This window comes from Podarcis bocagei (genome assembly GCF_964188305.1).
Source record: "Podarcis bocagei genome assembly, chromosome: 2".
NCBI classification, from domain to species: Eukaryota; Metazoa; Chordata; class Lepidosauria; order Squamata; family Lacertidae; genus Podarcis; species Podarcis bocagei.
In genome coordinates, this window is record NC_138126.1 from 69,987,681 (window position 1) to 70,011,017 (window position 23,337).

Below are 23,337 nucleotides of genomic sequence, written 5' to 3' on the forward strand. Positions count from 1 at the left end.
GTGTCTCTCTGTGTGTGAGGGCTCCTTCTCCTCTTGCTTCCCGTTCACTCTCCCAGCGACCCTGCGACTTCCAGCGCCCTGCGACTTTAGGGTCAGTTCTCTCTCTGTGTGTGTGTGTGTGTTGACCTCACTGCGCTTGTTGGGGGAAAGTGTTGGTCGCAATTTTTCTTGATTTGTCTCAGAGTGGTTACTATCGTGGTTTCCTTGCTGGGGAGGAGGGAGAGACGCAGAGCCTGCTTGTTTTAAAGCAGCAAAGCCGGAGAGGAGCCTCTTCTGTATTATTAGCAGCATCCTTCTCCACACCCCCCACGTGTGCTCCTTGTCCCTTGAGTGCTTTTCCTTCCCTCCCCACTTAAAACGTGGTTTCAAAGCACGGATCCACATGGATCCTCAGGATTTTTGCACTGGGTCACCCCAAATTCACCATCAGATCACATAGCATGTCCATGGCTACAGCCTGCACCAAAAAATACACGCACCCACTGTTTCATGGGGCCGCAATGGCGCAAAAACGTGGTTACAAAGCATGGATCCACATGGATCCTCAGGATTTTTGCATTGGGCTACCCCAAAACCCACCGTCAGATCACATGTCTGTGGCCACAGCATGAACCACAAAAATCATACATCCACTGTTTCGCTTAGAATATTTTTTTCTTGTTTTCCTCCTCTAAAAACTACGTGCGTGTTATGGTCAGGTGCGTGTTATAGAGCGAAAAATACGGTAATCTTAACATGATACAGACCTCACAAAACCTTTCCCTTCCACATCTTGGGTAACTATGATCTTGAACTTTGGAGCAGTATTTCAAGTCACTTTCAACAGCCTTAGGATGCCATACAACAAATTCCACAGTAGGCCAAATAGTTTCACCCTCCAAACACTGGAAGAGATAATTTATTAAAGTTTTCACTGACTGTAAAAGTGTCATTCATAAATTAGCATTTTTAACAGCAAATCACAAGCTTTGCTTGAAAATTCATTATGGTGGTGGTTTGTTTTACAGCACAATACACACTAGAATCCTTCATGGAAGGAAGTTTTTAAAACCACACCACAAATCTGAATAAAACAGTGGAAACTCTTCCCCTACGTTCCAGAATTTCCTGCTTTCAGCTATAGTGGAAATCCATTTTCACTTTCCAGATTTATGGATGGGCAAGAGTGAATGGGAATCAGTGGGTAATAATGCAAAGAGTTGACACACCACATTTCAACATATTACACAGGAGGAAGAATGCTGGTCTCCTCAAGACAAAGTGTTGGAGTGAATATAACCATATTAAATTCGCCCAAGTCAGTTTTGTAAATGTTGGAAATGGAGCATACATAGTGGTTTGCAAAGAGCCCAGGCAGTAAGTGTTGCACACCTTCCCTAACAGGTATCAGCTGGGGAAATAATAAAAGCATCTCATGTTGGGCCGTGTTCATCCCACTACCAATGCACAAATACTCTTTAAAAATGTTACTAGAAATAGCAACAGACAATCTTCTATCAAGTCCATGGATAGGATGTAAAGTGCCTGAAAATCCTCTCCTGATCCAGATGCTTCATCCAAAACACAGAAATCCCTGAAGAACCTTTATAATAACTATGCTAGCCAGGATAATTATAACCTACGGCAGAACAGCTCTTACCTTAATGCACGGAGCCATTAAAACTTCAGCTCACTCTGGATTTCAACCACTAAATAAACATAGAAGCTTCTCAGGTAGGGCCAGAATGAGTTAGAGGAGCAGATATGTTCTCACACCTTCAAACACTGACTGGTGCTGAAAGTCAGTCTAAGTTCAAGTCTTTTCAGAACGGAACCAAGTAGCAGCTGGGGCTCCAAATGCTCATTGATCTATTATGGTCACCCACTTCAGGGTATAATATTGGGAGAGTCACACAAGCTTGCGGCTCCCTGTCGTCTCCTGTTATGATCCCGACACCCAGCAACATACACACTTCGAAAAACAGGTTCGATGATCCTCTGCAAATCCATTTCTGCAAATTTCAGGCCACTGGAAACCCTTTGTCTTCTCCCATTCAGCACGCTATCCCAGCGGGCTTAGGGATTCAAGTAGCTCCTGGGGAGAGGAGAAACCTGCCTGTTTTCAGCTAGCTGGTCTGCAGATCAAAAACCCAATCCAGATTTTAATGGAAGCACACAACTCTTTGGTCAGCATAAGCTGTCAAAGCTGCTCAGGCCTGGGGCGTATCTGAGTGATAGCTGCCCAGAGTATCTGCAGCCTAGCTCTCTTTCCTATGGCTAAAATGACCACCTCAGACCATGTTATTATGCAACACCATCCTCCCCTTGGATCTCCTCATCTTCATCCATTTCCGTCTTGATCTGGGCCACACCTAGGCGGTACAAAGTATCCCGGATCACCACCTCACCTGGCTGGCAGCTTTGTACAATCTCGTGAATCTGCTTGTTCACAATCTCACGGCTGGAGAGGAAATCCATCAGGCGATTATAAAGATAATAGTGCGTTGCGTTGTCAAAGGTTATAGGCCTCTGACGGACGTTATTGGTTTTGCTGTCATTGATGGCTGTAATGATAGCACCATAGGGTTCCAGTTCCCGGCAAACGGAGAGGGAACGGTACTGAGCTGTTGCGTCCCCCTGAGTGCTCTGCTCTGTCCCGGTGTGAACCACTCGTCGAGACGCTGATTTGGTGACTGGATGCTGAACGGAATGCTCAGCACTGGTCATATCTACATTGTAGTGTTTGTCAAGAAGTTCTGGGCAAGACACAAACTGATGAAAGAGAAAGGGGGGAAGTTACCTTTCATGTATTAGAATAATGTTTGCAACTTCCTCCTTCAGAAGTGCCTAAGCAATAAGAGAAATATCTTAAGAAGAGTCAGCATGGTATGATAGGGGCAACTAGATCTGAACCTCTAATTAGTCCAAGATTCCTTGAGTAAATCATATACTTTAACATGCTCAGTTCTACATCTGTAAAGCAGGAATAATAGTTGACTATTTCCACAGCAAGACAAGTGTGGTATGGACCAAGCTATGGACTAAGATATAAATAAAAACCCATGCCAAGCATTTGAAACTGGACATACATTTGTATTCATATTTATGTACATAACCCCATCAGTGAGGAAGAGGGGAGGGAGAGAAAAGCCCAAAATTATTGCTTAGAGAAGTAATACCAGTTTGGGGCCGATTTTCCTACAATGAAGAATTAGGATAAAAATATTACTGCTGTTATTACTGAATTCCTTAGACGTCCTTCACCGCAAGGTTCCCAGGTTATAGCAATGTTAAAATAAGTTTAACACATATTGGGCTGTCTTTCTCATTCTTACCAATTTGCATGGCCTTCTATTTGTTGCCTAACTAAAAACAAATGAATTCTAAAAACACATCACACAGAGAACCATTTCTCATTGAAATGTGTTGCTTAAGCCGACAAACACTGAGCTGGACAAAGGGGAGTAGGAGCTAAAAAGGAAGGCAGAAGAAGACTGCAGAGATAACTCAACTGTAGAAGTTTAACACCCATACTGTCTGATCAGAGTAATCATATTGCTCAAAATTAGACCTTAATGTAGTGACAGTAGGCAAAATAACATCAGAAAGATAGCATATGCCTCAGGAAGTTGTAGCTCATGTTATCTGAAAAACAACACCTGACAAGTCCCCACCACCTTCGCACCTTCTCTTAAAGGCACCTCCTAAGAAGACAAGCTTGCTCTTGATAATCTTACTAGCTTTGAAAACAGTGCACTGGTGCAAGGCAACTAACCTTTAATGGCTCCATGGGGTCAGAGAAGCAGCCCTGGTTCCTCCCCCACATCTGAGCAGTCAAGTCAGGATAGCAGATATCTGCACACAATGCCACAGAGGAGGCCAAGTCTACCACATAGACTGGTGGCCAGTGGCGTGAAGAGGCCAGGAGGTCCACGTGGTCCCGGGGGCTTTCCCCCCTCACAATGTATTTTGAGCCACACACAACCTGGGGAGATAAAAAGTGTAATTGATTTGGTGCAACGCACTGGAAGATAAGGAAGCACTTCTCAGGTTCCACCCTAAACTTCTCAAATGCTGCCCTGATAGCTTAAGCCTCTCTTCAAATGAACAACTTGAATTCTACAGAGGAATATTCAGTCTAAGTTTCTCTCTAGGGTGACGGTCAAGAAAAGAGCATGGACTGTCCTGAGCATGTTCCCTGATCCAGAGACATATGAATAAGCTATGGTTTGTTGCAAAGGGAAGTAGATGCAGCAATCTTGGGATCTGCATGCTCCTCCTTCTTCTTGGGGAACCGTAAGGAGGAGTTCAAACCATGTTATGAAACAGGCTTATTTAAACTTACTAGTGCAATTTTTAATCCTTCCCACCTGGTGTGGACAGACTTTGTAGACTTTCCCTCCAGTGAAGTGTGCTGGGGGCTGACTGATCTGTGTCCCATTCTGTACAAAATCATATAGAGCCAGAAGAGAAAGACACAGCTGCTCCTACGGAATATGTCACAGAGAAAAATCAGCATGAGAGAGACAAAACAGGAAGACAAAATGTGGTGTAGTTATAAGTTCATGTAAAGGTTGCAAGGGTCAAAACCCCCAGACTCTCCAGTTTTATTTTTTCATGAAATACCCTATTCCCATCACAGCCTCATATTTTTAAATGATATATTACCTCCAGGAAGTGTTTTCAACTTGGGAAAACATTTGGGTGTTATTTAAGCATTACATACCCACAGGTCTCAGAGCAGTTACAACATAAAATCACAATATAAAAATACAAACTACATTATAAACATAAAAACAAAACAACCCAAGAACCACCCCCCAATATTAAAAGGGCATTGGATGTGACTCCGCCAAAGGAACATTTTCACCTGGTGCCTAAGGGTGTATAATGAAGACTCCAGGCGAACCCCCCTGGGGAGAGCCTTCCACAAATGGGGAGCCACTGCAGAAAAGGCCCATTCTTGTGTTGCCACCCTCCAGCCTTCTCATGGAGGAGGCACATGAAGAAAGGCCTCAGAAGAATATTTTGAGATAAGCTTATAGACTATGTTGTATTATCAAGAGAAGCCTCTCTTTTTTTTGGCATTATACAGACCAGCCTTCACCAGCCTGATGCCCTCCAGATGCAGTCCCAGCCAGCACCATTGTAGTCCAAAACATCTGGAGGACACCAGGCTGGTGAACGCTGGTCTGTATAATGCCAAAAAAAAGAGGCTTCTCTTGATAATACAACAATAATACCATGAAGCTATAATACCAATAATACCAAGATGAATTGCACAGTACTATCATCAAGCCATTTACTTTTCCAAACATACTGAAGTGATACTATATGCTTCTGTTTCCCTCTGTAATTGAATCCCAAGAGGACACGGCGGCAGCACACACTTCAAAAGTCACGGATTGCTATGTGCTTACAGAATACCTCCATTACCTTTGAGTCCTCTGCCTCCCAGGGAACGCTGCACTGGGTCAAGAAATTCTGCAGTTCTTCCTCACTGTATGAACCAATCTGCTCCATTTTACAGGTTTCGTCCTGAATCAGCCTCACTAGAACACTTGCATTACCTAAAGAGCAAGGTGTAATTCTCACTTAGAAGAGAACATTTTAATTAATTCTACAAATAACAAAACAGTCCTTGCCTTGCACCAGAATACAGTAAGCTAAGCCACTTCACAAATTCTGAATTCCTAGAATGACAGACATCAAGCATCTAAGCTGAGCACCAGAAGTTGGCAAGATGAAACTGAGGGCACAAGACCTTTGTCTGAAACAGGCATAGGCAAACTCGGCCCTCCAGATGTTTTGAGACTACAATTCCCATCATCCCTGGCCACTGGTCCTGTTAGCTAGGGATGATGGGAGCTGTAGTCCCGAAACAACTGGAGGGCCGAGTTTGCCTATGCCTGGTCTAAAAGGTCTTCCCAGTGATGTGGTGCTCCATAGGAAAAAATGATAATGTTTAAAACATTCCTTACACCTTAATGTGGCCAACATGAAGCTTCTGCACGCAGGCCAACCTAAGGGTATTCTAGCAGATGTTGTACCAATGTGCATAGGCTCTATGGGCACAAAACAGGATAGAAAGCGTAAAAAAAAATTATTGCTTGCCTATGGCAGCTCACTGTGGGAAATATTTTTCCAGAAGTGTTCATACAGAGTTGGCATTCTACTCTGCCCTCGCCTATTCCATCAGCCTTTTTGAAAGCACACATTCTCAAGGCTAAACTTCCTGCCTTAGTGCTCAGTTATTAGTGTCCTTTTGGACACCATATAAAGCTACCATTCCAGAGAAACAAGTTACCTGGCATTATATGTGATTCAAGGTTCTTCTCTCTCTCTGTGTTGACAACCACGGTGCCCCTCATCAGTGGTGGGAAGAAGGGGGAGATGATAGAGGCATCAAACTTTGTGATTGGGATGCTGGAGGGGAATGCCACCTGCTCTATCACTTCCGTCTCCATGGTGGACCAAAAGTCTTCCACGTTTACTTCACTAGAGGCCAAGAATTCTGGCCAAGTAAACTAGCATTGGAAGAAGAGGGGAAGAAAAATATCAACCGATAACTTAATTTTAAGACAATTGTATGCCCTATTCAACTCCACACACACAGAAATCAATTCTTCTTTCCGCTTTGAATTTCACAGTATCATTGTCCCAGTACTCCCCACTCACTTCTCAGAACTTCAGGAAGAGGTTTGCGGAAGACAATGCCCTGAGAAATTTTGCTGAGAGTTTCTCACTTTCCTACTTTGGAACAAACAATGATATAAACTGACCCAGTACATAGTAGCACTACAAACAAATACAACGAGCAGCAGAATTCAAGGTATGACTGGAGCGTATGACGCATGCCTAAGATAATCTACCTCAATATTTTTCAGCAGCAAAACATTTTCCACATTCCTCTGGGCTATTTCAACTTTGGGTGCGATGCCACAGACTCCACAGATCATATCATTGTAGTCTCGGACAGTGAGGCACTCAAAGGCCCAATAGCCATTACATAGCAGTTCTTCGAGCTGAGTGAGCTCCTCGGTGCTCAGGTTTCTCTCTAGGGATAAAAAGAGAACCATTTAACTAGTCTGGAAGCCTCAGACAATCGTCATCCCTAAGAATGGGATTTTGTGGGAAGGACAATAGAATAAATGGTAATACTAAGCTTGAAGGAACATACTTCTGCGCTGCCTATTTTCCAGCTCTGTACTCTCACTGGAAAGTCACAGAAGTACTACTTGAATTACAGTTTACCCAGAAATTTTATCTGAGCAATGCTGCTCCCTTTAATTCAGGTACACTGCGATATTTCCACCTGTGTAGGCCCCCAGAGATGACAGGGAACAGAACAGGCTATGTACTCTGTATGACTGCCTTATTGCACCCACAGCAAAGCTGTGTTGGGAAACAGGCACTGCTTCCTTTCCCCTGCACTCCAGTTGTAGCTACACCTACAGCGAATCCAACACATTTCCAGAATATGCCACTCACAGGCATAGTGCAGTATTCAACTAAATAATTGTGCTCACACAAGGCTTACCATCGGCACAATAGGACTTTCCCCCTTCTCCACATTCTATTGCATAAAGAAGAATACTTGCACTGACACAACAGTCAGTCACAATGGCTGGGAAACCATGGCTGAGCAAAAAGAAAGTCAGCTTAATTCAGTAACTTTCACATTCTATTCTTGGAAAAGCAGAAGAAAAAGTACCCAGTGATCAAATGAAGGCAACTTTACACTGCCAGCAAATCCCTATCCAAAGACGTCAGACAATCCTGCTGGGTAGGTTCTGTAGTCTCACCTTCTGCATATTTTGGGACACAGGAAAAGCATTCATTCATAGTCTTTCAGCTGACATCATACCAACAGGCCCTTTTGCCTATAGTCCTGTGTGGCTAAAATACTAATCTCTCTTACAAAGCCCTCCATTCCACAATAGTCAGCTGATTAAATAAAGCATCCAGGTAATCTGCTAAAATAGTCCTTGATTCGCCACTGTTTTCTCAAGGAGAAAATGTTAAATGGTGGCTAAAAACTGTTGACTCAGCAGTCACAACTGCTGGGTAGATTTCTGAATGAGTAACAGGCGTTTTCACAAGCTCATCAAATAAAGTGCAGGGGAGTCTTAATTTGAAAAGAGCTGGTTGGAAAAAGCCAATTACTTTAAACCCCCTCACAGAAAAACCATCCTATTTCCAAGCAAACTAAGGGTGCAAAGCTGTTGGAAAAGAAGGAGAAAGAGAATTATCAATACCGGTCTGCTCCTGCACCGATTCCAAGATGCTGCTGACTGCCACTTTAGGATCCTCTCCGAGTTTAATATGATTTCTTATTGTAAACAGAAGGTCCAGGCTCACCAAAAGCTTGTTGCCCACATTAAACAAGCCTACAATTGAAAACAAAAACAAAGACAGCTCTTACTATGGATTTAGAAATTCAGAAGATAGCTCAGATCCCAAGTTCAGAAACTCTGTTCACATTCAAGCACACAGCACAGCCTCATGAAGAAGAAACACATAAAAATCACAACAGAAGAACAGAATGCACATGACACACTTTTATACACCTTCCTTTGAAGCTTAGGGCTCCAATATACTAGTTTATTGATACAGTTTCTTACCGGTGTATATATCATTGAAGCTGTGGAGAGCCAAGCACTGCACATTCACGCACACCTTGAGCTGAGCAGTGACCACCTGCAGCCGATTAGCTGTCAACAACCAGCACTCTTGAGGACCCGCAAGAGAACTATGACAATAGATGGAAAGGAAATTGATTTCAGTTTAAGAAATACCAGGAAAGACAGAAGTAGGATCAAACGCTTAGCTGAAAGTAGTTACCTTAACCCCTTCCTGGAAATCTAAACACAGCCTAAAATACAGGTTATCTCCAGTTGGAGGGGAAAGCCATGCTGATGGTGTGTTTGAAGTGTATTTTGTGGTTTCATATTTTGATTTTATTCTGTGAATTGCCCTGAGACCTCCAGGTACAGGGCGGAATATAAATTCAATGAGTAAATAATAATAAATCTAAGTAATATTTGTTTGTTCACAAGCAACAATTTCATACCACTGAATATAATAAAATCTCTAAGTGGTTTGCCAATAAAAAGACAACAGTAAATATTTTCTTAGATTCAGACTAAAAACAAAAACACAAATGTATGTCACAGATAAAACTCAGCATAAAAACTGCAGCCAGATTTGTCTGCTTCTTTATCATATTTCTTAGTACATAACCTGTAAATAGAACAAATGATCTAGAATCCACAATAGCAATGCCTCTTTAGACAGCACCTCCACCCTACTATGGCTACATAGATGCAGAAAATCTGGATGTTCAAATCACACTTCATTTTCTCAAGGAAAAAAAAGAGAGAAGGAAATATAATTCTAGTTTCAGGACCTGCGGTATGTCTGGAGAAAGTGACACACAAACATAGCGGCCAATAGCCTTACCAGTCCTGGTAGACTAGCTTGTCCATGTGATTTGATTTGTCAGTTTTGTTTACCACCAATGAGGCACATATGACTAAAATGCAGGTGCTACACTTTACTTAAGATTCGAAATGCACAAACTGGTTATGAGAGCAAGAAAAATTATCTTTTAAAGAGCAAGCCCTCTAGAATAGGAGCAGGGAACCTGCGGCCTCCAGGTATTGCTGAGTCAGAACCCACCCACCCCCCACCTCAGCCACAGACTGACTGGAGCTGGGAGTACAGTGACATTTGGAGACACGCCCCCATCTGCTTGAGAAGAATGGCAATCAATGCAATTCTTCACTCACTTTGGTCCTCCTTTGAACAAAGGGCTGCTACAGAGAAGGCACTGGGATGATGGAAACTCGTAATAGTTTGACCAAGAGGTCTGCTCGATGGTGACCGTCTCCTCATTCATATTGGACAGGATGAGCCGCGAACTATTGAGTTCATGAATCAGTGCAAAAACATCAGCCAGCTCTGATTCGTTCTCTGGTATCTGTATTACTTTGCGAAGAAGCTGTAAGGTGGACTGACGCTGGACTTCTTTTTGGGACTGAATTAGAGGCTCACTGGTGTTCAGCACATCTGCAGGGCTAGAGGTGACCTCCTAGAAAGAAAAATTCGTTTTATCTGCCAAGATGTTTGTGGGTTCAAAAATGATCTTATTTTCTGCTATTTATGCAAAGACTAGACAAAAACAGTGATTTGGTAATACTCTCAAGGGCGTGCTGCACCCCAGCTCAAACAGAAAGCCTGACTGCACAGGGTTCCCTATTGCAGGGGAGTTTCTAACCATATTCAGCCAAACACAATTAGAATCTCCCTGCAGACCTTTGCACAGAAATAGTTTAAGGCTAGGAAATGAAGGGGCAGAGCTGCCTCCCATGAGCCCACACACCCCTACCCAGTTTGAGCCCTCACATATTCTTTTGAATACCTAAAGAAGGCTAAGGTCAACTGTGGAAGAGTCCACACACTCTCACAGGTGTATGAAGAATGGAATTCAGTGCCATGTTGTGTCTGATCAAGCATTTCAGCTTGCCCGAAAGAAGGATCCCTTCTTCCCTCCCCCCACCCCAGTTATGGGGATTCTCCTGGCCTCCTGAGTGCCAATTTGGGATTAGTGCAAGGGGGGGGGGCACTGTGAGGGAAGATAGGGGAAGCCCTGTTGTGCAAGTGGTAGCCCTGGTGCAGGTCTTCCACTGATAGGGTTTATTAGGTGAATCCCACCCGAAATGTGCAAACAGTCTTCAATTATTAACCTGCTGCCTGTTAACTACAGAAGGTCTGAGAAGTGCAGCTTCAAATTTAGTACATCAAGGAATTGGAAATTAAGTACATCAAGGAACACTAGGGAGCTCTTTAGGATAGTAAAACAAAACACGCTTTGCTTTAGTGAATTTACACCCCAACAGTGTGTCAATCTGCAGTGCAGTGGTACCTCGGGTTAAGTACTTAATTCGTTTCGGAGGTCCATTCTTAACCTGAAACTGTTCTTAACCTGAAGCACCACTTTAGTTAATGGGGCCTCCTGCTGCTGCCGCGCCGCCGGAGCACGATTTCTGTTCTCACCCTGAAGCAAAGTTCTTAACCCAAGGTACTATTTCTGGGTTAGCGGAGTCTGTAACCTGAAGCATATGTAACCTGAAGCGTATGTAACCCGAGGTACCACTATATTAAAGTTGAAGGGCAGATGGGGGGGGGGGGGGAGGTGAAGAGACAGCTACAATGAAAACTTAATTAAAAGGGGAACAGTTCAGTGTTTTCCCTTAAAAGACCACTGCAGAATCACAGATAATTACACAGCACAGCATTTTAACCAAGGTTAAAGGTTCAGGAATGTGCCACAATATCAGACAGTCCTTTCCGAACACTCTCCATTACTGCATGCAAATTGTACCATCTGATTTTATCAATGGTAAGAGTTAGCTCATCATGTTAGCTGATCTGCTAACCAAGATTTGTAGCCAGCTTCAAACCCTGATTAAGAGCTTACCCTCAAAGTAGTTTGCCAACTAACAGCGCCAATAAAATCCTGATTCATGGTTAACTCTTAACCAGCAGAGATAATTCATAAATGAGAGGGGAGGAGCTAGGAATGGAGCATGTGATCCCAGCACCCATCCACAAACCCTTCACAAAGGTTACAGTTGCAGCAAAGCAACAGCACAGAACAAAGATTTTACAGAAAATGCAGATTGCACAACTCTGTCACTTCGTATCAATTATGCTAAGACTAGAAGCAGCCCAGAGTATAAATTCTTATTATTATTAATATTATTATTATTCCCCCTTGAATTATTTTCCAGAATTTTTTCCCAACCCCCTGAAAGTCTCCAAGAATTCTTGCTTCTGCCCCACCACACACCCCTTTTTACAGGAAAAAAAGCCTTATTTTTTATATAGCATAAAAACCCAAAATAAAAAACCCACAGCAGCCAAGGAATTTGTCTTCCCAAAATTAAGCCTACTTTTCTCTCGCTTTAAACAGCACTGAAAAGTAAACCAGAATGGTATCAAGAACTAATAGTTATAAAATGTAGCTTCAAAACACATTTGTCATACAACTCAACTAGTTAATTTTACTCAGAAGCAGGTCCCACCACATTCAAAACCACAGGCCAATAGGAAAGAGATTTCTAGAGTAGTACACTCAATTCTAAGGAGTAATAAAAAACAAAACACCAGCCACAACTCACCAGGGATTTTGCTGTTTTCTCAGCCCTATCTTTGGCAAGATTGTAGCCACAGCTGGGACAGATCCTTGGTTTGTGCCGATTAGTGTATATATAACTGCAAGAAGGATTCTTACATTTCCCTCTGCCACGTAAAGTGGCCAACCCCAAGTCCTACAAAGAAAGACAGACCAAATATTTATCCAATCTGCTTTACATGTATCAGGAGAATACTAGACCTACAGAACTTGCTACACTACCCACTTTCCCTGAACACATAAAAATCAGCAATGGCATTGGTCACCATACCAACAACCACCGAAAACTGTTTGCTTCAGTATTAACAAGAATTATCGCAACCATTTAGCTAGATGATGTTCAAGCAAACATAACAGGGTTAGGGTTGGATGCTGGTTTTGATGAAGGGGAAAACAGAAGCAGAATTCCATTAAGATGTCATGGAAAACCGTGTTCAAAAGAGATTAACGTCAAGTAAGATAACAACCTGTACACTTTCCATTTCACTGCACTACTATGAACCACCAGCGGGTGAGAAGTGAAACCCACACATGTTCTCTGACTAGAAGCTGTGATGTTTCAGAGCAAATCAAACTGCAAATGCTTATGAATGGAAACGGAGGTAGAAGCTGACCTAGAAACCAGTTCATATGGGGCTGTGCAGTTCAAAGCATGGGCAACACCACCTTGTGCATTCAGTAGAAGTCAGCTAAAAGTCAGTACCAGTTAAGGAAGTTTATACAACTAAACCAGCCTCAGTTCTTAGCCAGTTCCTAAAATAAGAAGTTTCAAAACTTTGACAGTAATCAACCACAGCAAAACTGTGGCCTACTTTTAAAAACAGACAAGGGGTTCTCATTTGAGGAAAACCATGCACCTGGTAACAGAAAGCAAAAGAGAGAGAAAAAGCCACATATTGCATTCTCCTGAGATGCTGCAGTGACAAATGATTCTCACCAAGGTTACAGTGCAGCTGTACTTATAGGAAGGGAATACAACTGGTTTGACCTCCACCACTTTGACGTGAGACGCTGAGCTGTCTGTGCTGCCACGGAGCTTTCAATGGAGATCAAGGAGGCAAGAGAAAAATAAGACTCAAGTCATATGCACTGTTGGAAATTCTACTAGGCTGTCATCTGTACCTAACATACTTCTGATTATTTCCCTCCACATATCACCAGGATACCAGTCTCTACTTTACAGCAAAGCCCTCCCAAGGCAGCTTATATACCAAAACAAAATTTGAAACATCTCATGTCAATAAAAGCAAATCATTCATATGTTTTACTATTCATTTTCACTCTTCCGTAAATATACAGCAAATTGCTGTCTGAAGGCCAGTTTGTACTATGCATGGCCTGTAAATGCAACACACAGAGGAGCACAGGAGCAGCCTAAAACTTGCAGACAGAAGGCAACCCCAGCATTTTCCCATAATTAAGCCTAACATTCCCATAGGTTATGGTCTGCATAAATAGTGAACAAAGGCTGAAAACATATGCTTGAACTCGAGTAGGCCCAGCTCATAGAACTGTCTGCCACAGAATTGGGGTGGATGGATTATGTGAGCAGAGTTTATTAATTATGAAGTCTACACACAAATCTTACAATTCACACCACACATGGTGAGAAGGTTGTAAGCAAAGCCAAGTCTTGTTCCCAGCATGAACTGGCCTTGAAACGACTTCACTAGCAATAGAACAGGCCAGAATACTCTCTCTCTCTCTCTCTCTCTCTCTATATATATATATATATATACTGAAATTTCCCCTAGAGACCGTAATAGTGTAGCAGGTCATACCAGGATGGGGAAAGGCCAGCTCAAACCCCCGCTGTACACTCTGACCCAAACACATCCTCTCAGTCAAGCTACCTTGTTATGAGGATAAAATGGAGGGGTGGGGACTATGTATACAGTCTGTGATTCTTAGAGGAAGGGTGGGATTAAAGTGCAAAATAGATAAATAATAAAGCAATTAAAAAGATTACACAGTATCACATACGCTACTGAGTATTTTTTTTAATTTTAAGAAGCATTTGCAAAGTATAATGCAAGAAGCATTTCCAAGCTCCTGAAGTGCATGCTCATGGCCCAAGGAATAGAAATCTGTAGGTCAGAGCCTGATGTTTGCAGGATAAGCCACATGAAATTAAATGAGTTATGTAAACTAAATTCCCCCCACTTTACATGAAAAAACTGAATTCTGTAACATGCTAACAATTACATTCATAGACAATAGAAGAGCATGAATTTAGGCAAAAACCACTATTACCTTGTGCTCTTCAACACTGGGTGGTTGCAAGGGAGACTGGCCCAGCTGCTTCAGAGTGCTAGGCTTCAGTCCTGAGATTCTTACACAGGAGTTTTTTTCTTAAATAAAAAACAAGCATGGAACATTTAAGATATGTGAACAATACACATCAATATGTTGCATTTTACCCTGACTGGTCTAGCAAATGCAGTGTGGGATGTGGTGTAGCAAAATCACGTTTGAATCTCAAAGAGACCAAAGCACAAATGTGCAGGCTCTCTTTTCTTACAAGCATTTGCAAAACTGACAGTCCTGGAAACATAAAACTGCTTTGATGGGAAATCACGATCCAAGCCTTCTCACCATTAAGTGGCACTCACAGTCACCCCCCGCCAGCATAATTCTAGGCACAACAATTCATTTCCTGCCATTCAGAAAACACAGTTTCCCTCACCACACACAAACAGTAACCCTCGTTTTACCATTGTTTGTAAATGGCTGCCTGCAAGCGGGCTGCTCTGTGTTGGTTTCTCTTGCCACACCGACAGGGGCAGGCAAAATTGCCCTCGTGGGTCTCGCTGCGGCCAGCAAGGAAGGCTTCGGCTTGGCTTTGCTCTTCTGCTCCTGCCCTTTGGGTGCAGTGCCAAGAGCATCCGCTCTGAAAAGAGAAGAAACGCAGTTGAGAATTCCACAGTTCAGCTATGCCAGCGGCAGTCACAACCTGCTTGAGAAGCAAGGTGGCCGCCTTGTAATTTATCTGAGGCTTGCCATCTGTCAAAAAAGAGACACTAAAATATAGATAGCATTGACTCAAAGGTGTCAATACAAGCGTGCTAAACGAGCTGCCCTGAAAAGCCCGGGAGGCAAAAACATCCTTGGAGCGCACCAAGAAAATCATTTGGAGCCAAAAGTGTAATTAGCAGTGCAAGACATGCAATGTCTACATTTCACTCAAAATCGACTTACCCTGCTGGATGTTTCGTGGCAGAAGCTGGATTTGAAAGGGAGCTGGCAGCACTCGCTACCTCTACCAATGCCTGTGCCTCCAGCCCTTCATTCTCCCTGTCCTTCTGTTCTAATAAAGGCTCCGCCTGTACAATGCCCTCTTGAAGTTGAATAACAGCCGTGGCGCTTCCTTGCTCCTCTGGCTGCATGTTGTTTGCAAGGATGTGCGCCTCCGAGATGATCACTTCTTCCCATTCTGTTTCCTGCACCTGCTGCCCAGAAGGGGCAGCATTCAGAAGCTGAGTAACTGCTTCGGAGCTCTCCAGCATAGATTTGGAGGCACTGTCGTGAACCGCAGCCTGACCCAAGGCTAATGGCTGGTGACTTTTTTGGGGCCCCAATGTTTTTAAAGGCACACTGGAAGTTGGCTCAGTTTTGCCTTTAGGCTGCTTCTCCTGAAAGGCAAAGCATATTCAAAGTCAGCATCACATATACCGTATTTCATATTGCATTAAAATCCATTTAGTAAATAATAATTGGCAGACATGGAGAATGAAAACACAAAATTCTCCAGGGATGAAAATGTGAAAAGAATATCAACTCATCAAATAAGTTGATGTGAGACCACGTAAACAAAAACAAACAAAAAAAGGATTTCTTTCTTTGAGCAATTCAGCTAATTTTAATTGGTAAACTTACTTTAAAAAAAACAAAAACCTTTGGAACAACAGGAAATACACACTGATTCCTGATTTCATCAGGCACTAGTGCCTTGGGCTTTAATTTGTATTATGGATTATATATTTTTATGTGCATTTAATAGGTCAAAAGGAGAGATATAAAATCTTTGAATAAATAACTAAATAAGAATGGTTGATCAAGGTTGATTAAAAGGAGTTAGAGCAGAAAGCAATGGCTGATTTCAGTTTATTAGACCCAACTCAGCCTGAGATAGAAAAAGGACACCCCAAAGAAGTTTTCCACTTGTAGAATTATGAAAGGAAGGAAATTGCTTTGAGTATTTTTGACAGTATGGAGTCAACCCTATCCACATACTTCTTGCCAAGAACAAAGGCTCTGAAGAGTCACCATTTCAACAAATAAACCATTCCATAGCCTTACTTACTTTATGCATTAAAAGCCAAGAATAAACACAAAAAGTGAGGTGCAAGGTCACATTTCCTACAATCTGAAAACATACCTTTGGGATCCATTTGCCTCCCAGAAAGTTCCCACACATTGGACATTTGGGTGGCTTGTGTCTGGTCACGTATGTGAATGTACAACCAGGGTTGGTGCAATTCCCATGCCCTCTGCGGGTGTAGGTAGTTGTCTGAAGTGAGAGGGTATGGATTATTTTGCTAGAACTACATCACAACTGGAAGTTTCCTTCCTATCATTAAGCATATTCAAACATCATTAAAAGACTGCATCACGACAGTAGCATAGAATCACTCTCATTACTTCACTTGGATCCCTGTTCTGCATGGCAACTAAGGCAGATCATTTTACCCAGAGTTATCGGGTTGATAAGCCAGCAATGCTGCCATTTTCACTTTTGACGATACTAAAATGCTAAGAAGAGTAACTTTTAAAACAACCCCCCAGCTCACATTCTGTAATTCACACAAAACAGTTGTCAAAAGTGACCACACAGACAAAAAGAACACACAGATGCATACTCACAGGCAGACATACACCCACAACTGTTCTAACCTCACCAGCAATGAAGGTTGTTGTTGTTTTAAAAGAATTGTAGCCTGCTATTGGAGGCCTTTTCCAAGCCAAATTATGGCATGGGTTGCATTTTTGGAGGAGTCACAGGTGATGAGGGCAGGATTAACCCTCATCACCTCATGTACTGTATGTTGCATATATGCACAGGTTCTGGGTTTAGACCCCAGTGTCTCCTGTAAAAGGACTGGAAAACCCAAAGAACTGAAAATCCAGAGGAACAGTAATATTCTAAAAGACTGATTGTCTGATTCACTATAAGACAGTGGCTTAGTGTGTTCTAGACCTAACTAAAAGCAATGCATGAAAAATGAAGAGCCTTTCCAAGAGAGATGGCATCAGCGCTTCCTTTACTGACCAGTTTGATTGATGTTGGATTTTCCAAAGCAGGATGGGCTGACAGAGGTAGCATAATGAACTGTGCAGTAGGCAATGACGAATTACTTTCTTCTCTGTCCTACAAGAGAAGAGAGAAGCACGTTGCGTGTGTTTTCTATGTTCTAGCAATTTTACTGCACGTCCTCCCCGCCCCATTAATATAAAATTCACAAAACACAGTATGCCAAAACAACAGGGCAGTGGTAGTTAAGACCTACAGATGCAGCCATCTTGATCTGTTCAATAAGCTACTGGATAAATTTTGTTTTGCAATTATTCAAGAGTGTGACCAGCAACAAGGATAAGGCTGCAATCTAGGCAGATTACATCAGGTATCTGTCCCATTGAACCAGTGGAATTTATTTCCCAGGAAAAATGCACTGGATCACCCAGTAAGGAAAGCCAAGAGGAAAAAACTTTCAAAAGCTTTACTTACTCTTCTGGTCACCACAGCTACAACAGAGAGACCCTCTGAAGGCTGTGGTTGGGCCACAGCATTGCCCCCATTGGAGGCATCCGAACTGTTTACCAGGGTCTCTTCAATAACCATGCTAGCTGCTTGATAGGGATAGCCATCGCTTACTTCCAAAGAGGCTTCATCCAGGAGAACATCTCCAGCCCCTTTGTGTGCATCAGGTCTGACATAATGAGACAAGATCTCCGATGCAACAACTTCTTCTATTGTGTCTGACTGAACAAATGAGGCTGGGTCTTCTGAAACCCCTTCAATGGCAATGCACTGCTCAGCAATGCCAATGTGGCTGGAATCTAGAGAGAGGATGTTCTGCACAGTGCTGTGGGAAACACCTGTGACATTGGTAGAAGCTGTCAGTCCTTCTGATGCTGTTTGGCCCTGGGTGACGCAGAGTTCCAAGTGCTGCTTGCTTCTCTCCTCCTGGAGAGAGCCTTTGGGGATAATTATGTAATCTGAACGCGGGAGGATTTTACGGAAACCTGGAATGTCTGGAACCACAGCAGTCAGGGAAGACAACTTTGAGTTCTATGGAAAAGGGCAAACAAGGGGCATGAGGACACATCAGTTTGGCTATTTTAACGCATTCCTGGCATATCAAATAAGCCGCAAAAGCAAAATTCTACCAAGACTTCCTTATCTGTAGCAAAGCATACGGATAAGGTATGCACACATACCTCAAACGTGTGTGCAGTCATTTCAGAAACTCAATGAAACTTAGATGCTCCTCCATACTAAAAAAAGTTATTCCTGGCTACCTCTAAACACAGTACTGTGTAAGTAGCAGAGTTTAGAAAAAGCAAGTAAAAGGCCATGATGCTTAAAGTATTTTATTTCTTGCTGGTTTCGATATATAGCAAAACATAATATTTGCATGCTAGTAGGTGCCATGAAAGGAAGCTACTTAGGATGAATTACCGGGTCTAGACCTTCTTTTTCTAATTTGGCCTTCTCCAAATAATAACTCTTCTCAGCCACACTGAGCAGCTTCCAACTCTCACTGATCTTCTTGTTAATTTCAGACTGGGGGAGATGTGGGAGCTCCTGCTGAACTTTCAGGTATATGTCATAATAATATAGAAGGTATGCAGATCTGGAAAGCAAGCAAATACCAGACTTTTACAGCCCGTCACAAATTACAGTGACAGCAAACAAATCCACTTAACCTGGACCACCAATTACAGGTTTGCTTTAAAATAAACATTCAGAAAATAAAAAGGTGTTTTGTAAAGAGATACACATTAAGACTGAAAGAGGTATTTGGTAAACAACAGTCCAACCCTATACATGATTACTTGGAAGCAACTTCAGTGGGAGAATTTGGAGGTCACACTAAGCCATAGATGAGCATGACAAAGATGAGCCACAGTGAGCGTTGAGTTTGCATCCTCCGCCCTCCCCTCTTCACTGTCCAGGAGAAGCTTTTGCTTAAACATGGTTTGTTTTGTGATCTAGAGCAACAAACTTGTGTTTTAATATTAACCATGTCATGATTTTTCCTGAAACAAGCCAACTTCAAACTGTGGGTTAGGAAGCAGGCTTGTTTAAAGAAAACTATTGTTCTTTTCCCTCTTTAGTTCATGTGTCCATTCCTCTCTAGCTATGCCTAGAGAGAAGTTGTCTCCCTCTCAAGTTTGGTCATCCAGTCAGAAAACTGACAATAGGATAAAAAAGTACTTCTTCCACACAACTGATGACTAATTTTTAGAATTAATCACTATGGTATGTGGGGATGGCCAGTAAGATGGCTTTTAAAAGGATTGGTCACATGCATGGAAATCAGCTCTATTGAAGGCTAAATGGAACCTCCATGTTCCTATGCATTATTTTTCCTGCTGGATATCTGCAGATTTACATCACTGGTGAATCCTGTATCATGCAATGCTTTCCCCCCTCCCAGCCAGAGTCCTGGATTAGCAAAGAAGAAAAGCAAGAAGCTTCTGCACATGAGGCCTTTATTTCATGCCTGTCATGATCATTCACAGAGCTAGAGTTGCCATGGACCCAGTCACAATGAGGGGCTTATTCCATGTAACATAAAGCCTGAACTTTCATACCCGGTCCCATTCAACCTACTATTTCAGTCCCAAAGCCCTTCATTTACAATATTATCTGTTCTGGCACTCAGATGAGTACTGCAGGAACTGAACCCGAGAAAAACAGAGGAAATGACTGTGAGAGGGACAGAATGAGTGTTGGCAAGGGACTGTCTGACCTAAACTCACTTTTCTTTTCACGCCTAAGAAGAGTGCAAGGGGCATCCAAGCATTTATTTACAGACCAGCTAATACATTCTCTACGCTACTGTAAACTGTTCTTTTACTGTAAACAAGACAAGAGTTCTCTCAAGTACTCAAAGAGTTTGAATTATTTCTGAAACAAACTTAGTTTTCCCACCACAAATTTACAAGGCACACTACATTCCTGCTAACCTTGTACCTTCAGGGAGAGATCTAACATAGAGCAAAAGGGCATCTGCTCAGGCAAGGAGGAATCTCCTTCCTTTCTTTCACCCCACTGGTAGGGCTCAAGCTCCCACAAAATCTACTCTGAGGGGTTGGAACAAGGTGCTAGAGGAGGTTTGGGGTTTTTTTGGTCTCATTGTGCAAGCAGATTTGCTTTGCACAAGCAGGTGGACATTATTGGGTGTCACTTTAAGTTCTGGAACAAATCCAACACTTTAACCTTTCCTACTGATCTTATAGCAAAAGAGATCCAAATTTTCAGATACACTGGCACTGTCTTATCTCCAGTGATGATGTTATGTTTTCAATTAAGATCCATGGCAGAGTGATTTATATTCTCAGCCCTAAGGCCCTGTTGATTTTTCTTACCTCTTTACAAAGAAGACCTACTTTACTGAAATATTTAACTAGCTAACAGAGGATGAGTGCAGACAAGTGCACAGAATTCAAGACAGACTAGTGAGTGGACTAGCAGAAAAGGGGTTGAGTATGTGCCCAGCAAAGAAACCAAATCACTGCAAAAGGAGGAAATCCCCCTCTTCCCAAGACAGAAAGCTGCTAGAGGAGGGATGGAACTTTCTGGCCCACCTCTGCTGCCCATCTCGCCCAGCAGACTAGCAAAAAATTTTGCAGGCTAGTTACTTTTGTGGACTTCTAAAAAGCTGTCATTTTTGGAAAAGGAATGCACACTAAAAAAAGTTATCTTAGATGGAAAGCTCTTCGTACGATATACATCCATTTAGGAGGGAGATATCACCCACCTGGGCTTCTTAGTCTTTTCCCCTTGATCTCCAGGACTTCTATATTTCTTCTTCTTTTTAGATGGCACCGGAGAAGCAAAGGTGTATGTGCTTTCTATTTCCTCCATTACTACAGTAACTTCACTGCCATCATATGGAGCTTCCATTGCTATGGAAAAATTCTAAGAAGTTATACACTCTTCAAATCATTACTGGTCATAAAACCCTAACAATCATCAAAACCCTAACAATCATCAAACGATCCATGCTGAGTTTGAACCATTGCTTTCAAAACATAGTACAGAAATTGAATGTACTTCTGACATCCTCCAGGCATTGTGAGATCCAAATGTCTCTTGAAACTGGACACTCAAATTGAGCCCTAAGCAGCTGCCACTCAATGTATTGAGAGCATTTGTAAAATAAGCCTAAAGCTATTTCACACACAATTGCTTCGTACATAGATATTACTTATTACACGTTATTCTGTTGCATGCACATGTAGCAAAGGTACATCAAACAGCAGGTGTACAACACGTGCACAGCTGCAATTGCCTCATGGGCGTAAATCATATGGCAACATACATCCAATTACCCTACATAGAAGTAATGCTGGTGTAGAAAATAAAATTGCTATGTTTGAAGCAGCCCTTAGAATCTGAACTGGTTTATTATGGTTGAATGTTTCATTTTAAAAAGTGCAGCTGTTCATTCATGAATACAGCAGCAAAACAAGAGAGACTTTAACATGAGGACTAAGTATGGTGATTTGTAGTGCACTAAAACTTTGAAATCTGCCCCAATGGTTTATGGGTTTTTTCTGCCCAGTAACATGTTTAAAGCTTATGTTTACAGTGGCTCCCTTGAAAAAAAATAACTAAATGATAATGGTAGTGCTTTTTTATATAAAAAAACGGTGCCGGTATTCACCATGAAGTTGTTACAGTACACCTTTAACATGGGGGGGGGGAGGTTCCAGTACTGTGTACCCTTGAGTGCACCCAGAGAAAACGTACTGGACCTGGACAATGCCATCCTATATACATGTAATTATACTCAAAATAAAAAATTAGTCTCAGTATATAGCTAATAGTTACATAAAGGAAGGATATTTACACTAAAGTCAAGAGGGCCTTTCTCTGTAGTAGCCATATGCAAAAGGAAGTACTTGCCTCAAACAGAATTGTGTCCCCACTTTGTTTTTATGGAAGCCTATCTACTTACGAATGTTTCAGTTGTACCACTTTTAGTTGAAACAAACACCAGAGCCTGTCTCAAAATATTAGAACCCAGAGCCACCCAATGCAGTCAAATAGTGGGAGATTCAAAACAGGCTATACCAGAGGTTTTTTTCCAGCTAGAACTCACTGGAACTCAGTTCTGGCACCTCTCAGGTGCCATTGCAATTATAAGAGAACAGAGGAGGCATTCGTGGTGAGTACCAGCACCTCTTTTTTCTAGAAAAACAGCACTGGGCAAAACCTTCCGTTTCAGAGTGAAGCATGAACTATGGAATTCACTACCACAAGATGTAGCACCGGCCACCGACTTGGCATGCCTTAACATGTGATCAGACAAGATAAAGCTGTCAAGGGGTACTCAACGCTCTCCAGTATCAGAAGCAACACTTATTTATTTAACAGAATCCGTTCTGCACTTAGATGTATAACCGCAAACGGCAGCAAACTACAAGAAGATGCAAACAGCGGGCAGGTGCCGCTGCGCTCAGCTGGCGCTTGTGGGCTTCCTGCCAAGTCATCTGGCTGGCCGTGCGAAAACAGAATGAGGGGCTGGGTGGGCATTTGGGGATGCGAGCAGCAGGGCCCCCAAAGTCAGCCCCCCGCTCCCCCCGATACCCTCCCGTCAGCCCACAGCCTTGCGGGTGGGGACTCCACACTCCACGCCCCGCTCTGCCGGCGCTTCTGCTATTGAAGGCGAGAGCGAGGCCGGACTTGCCCTGGCCGGGACTCACTTGGTGTCGCGGGACAAGCCGCTCATACGAGCCCAGCGGAGAAGAGCCCCGCCGTCCGCGCATACCGGGCAGCCACGGCCAGGCCGCTTCGCTCACGCCTCGCGAGGAAGCCTCTCAGCGGAGCCCGACACCTCCATAGCTGTTCAACGCCTTGCTAAGAGCAGCTCCAGAGCACAGCTTTAAGCACCAGCGCCGTGCCGGAAGTTCTGCTCCCGAGAGTT

At 42.8% G+C, this 23,337-nt stretch overlaps 1 protein-coding gene across 1 annotated transcript; it reads right to left on the reverse strand.

Moving 5' to 3' along the window:
* Positions 1 to 865: 865 nt before the first annotated feature.
* Positions 866 to 23,337, reverse strand: HMGXB3 (HMG-box containing 3). Its single transcript, XM_081180732.1, has 20 exons — positions 23,117 to 23,337; positions 21,166 to 21,313; positions 18,858 to 19,032; positions 17,904 to 18,467; positions 17,448 to 17,546; positions 16,557 to 16,688; positions 15,377 to 15,810; positions 14,893 to 15,068; positions 14,432 to 14,529; positions 13,116 to 13,214; positions 12,165 to 12,314; positions 9,771 to 10,072; positions 8,604 to 8,731; positions 8,238 to 8,369; positions 6,852 to 7,036; positions 6,287 to 6,506; positions 5,416 to 5,549; positions 4,350 to 4,466; positions 3,755 to 3,964; positions 866 to 2,751 (listed from the first exon to the last, which is right to left on the reverse strand). Exons 2-20 carry the CDS (start codon positions 21,309 to 21,311, stop codon positions 2,284 to 2,286), a joined length of 3,969 nt encoding a protein of 1,322 aa, XP_081036858.1. The 5' UTR covers positions 21,312 to 21,313; positions 23,117 to 23,337; the 3' UTR covers positions 866 to 2,283.

Bases quoted from the DNA above. Each gene is read 5' to 3' on its own strand.
- HMGXB3 (XM_081180732.1), bottom strand. From the start codon at position 21,311: ATGGAAGCTCCATATGATGGCAGTGAAGTTACTGTAGTAATGGAGGAA. The intron at 10,073-12,164 runs GTGAGTTGTGGC...TTTTCTTTCTAG, and splicing joins AGAAAACAGCAAAATCCCTG to GAGGTCACCTCTAGCCCTGC. The intron at 4,467-5,415 runs GTAATGGAGGTA...CATATTCCGTAG, and splicing joins GGGAGGCAGAGGACTCAAAG to GAGCAGCTGTGTCTTTCTCT.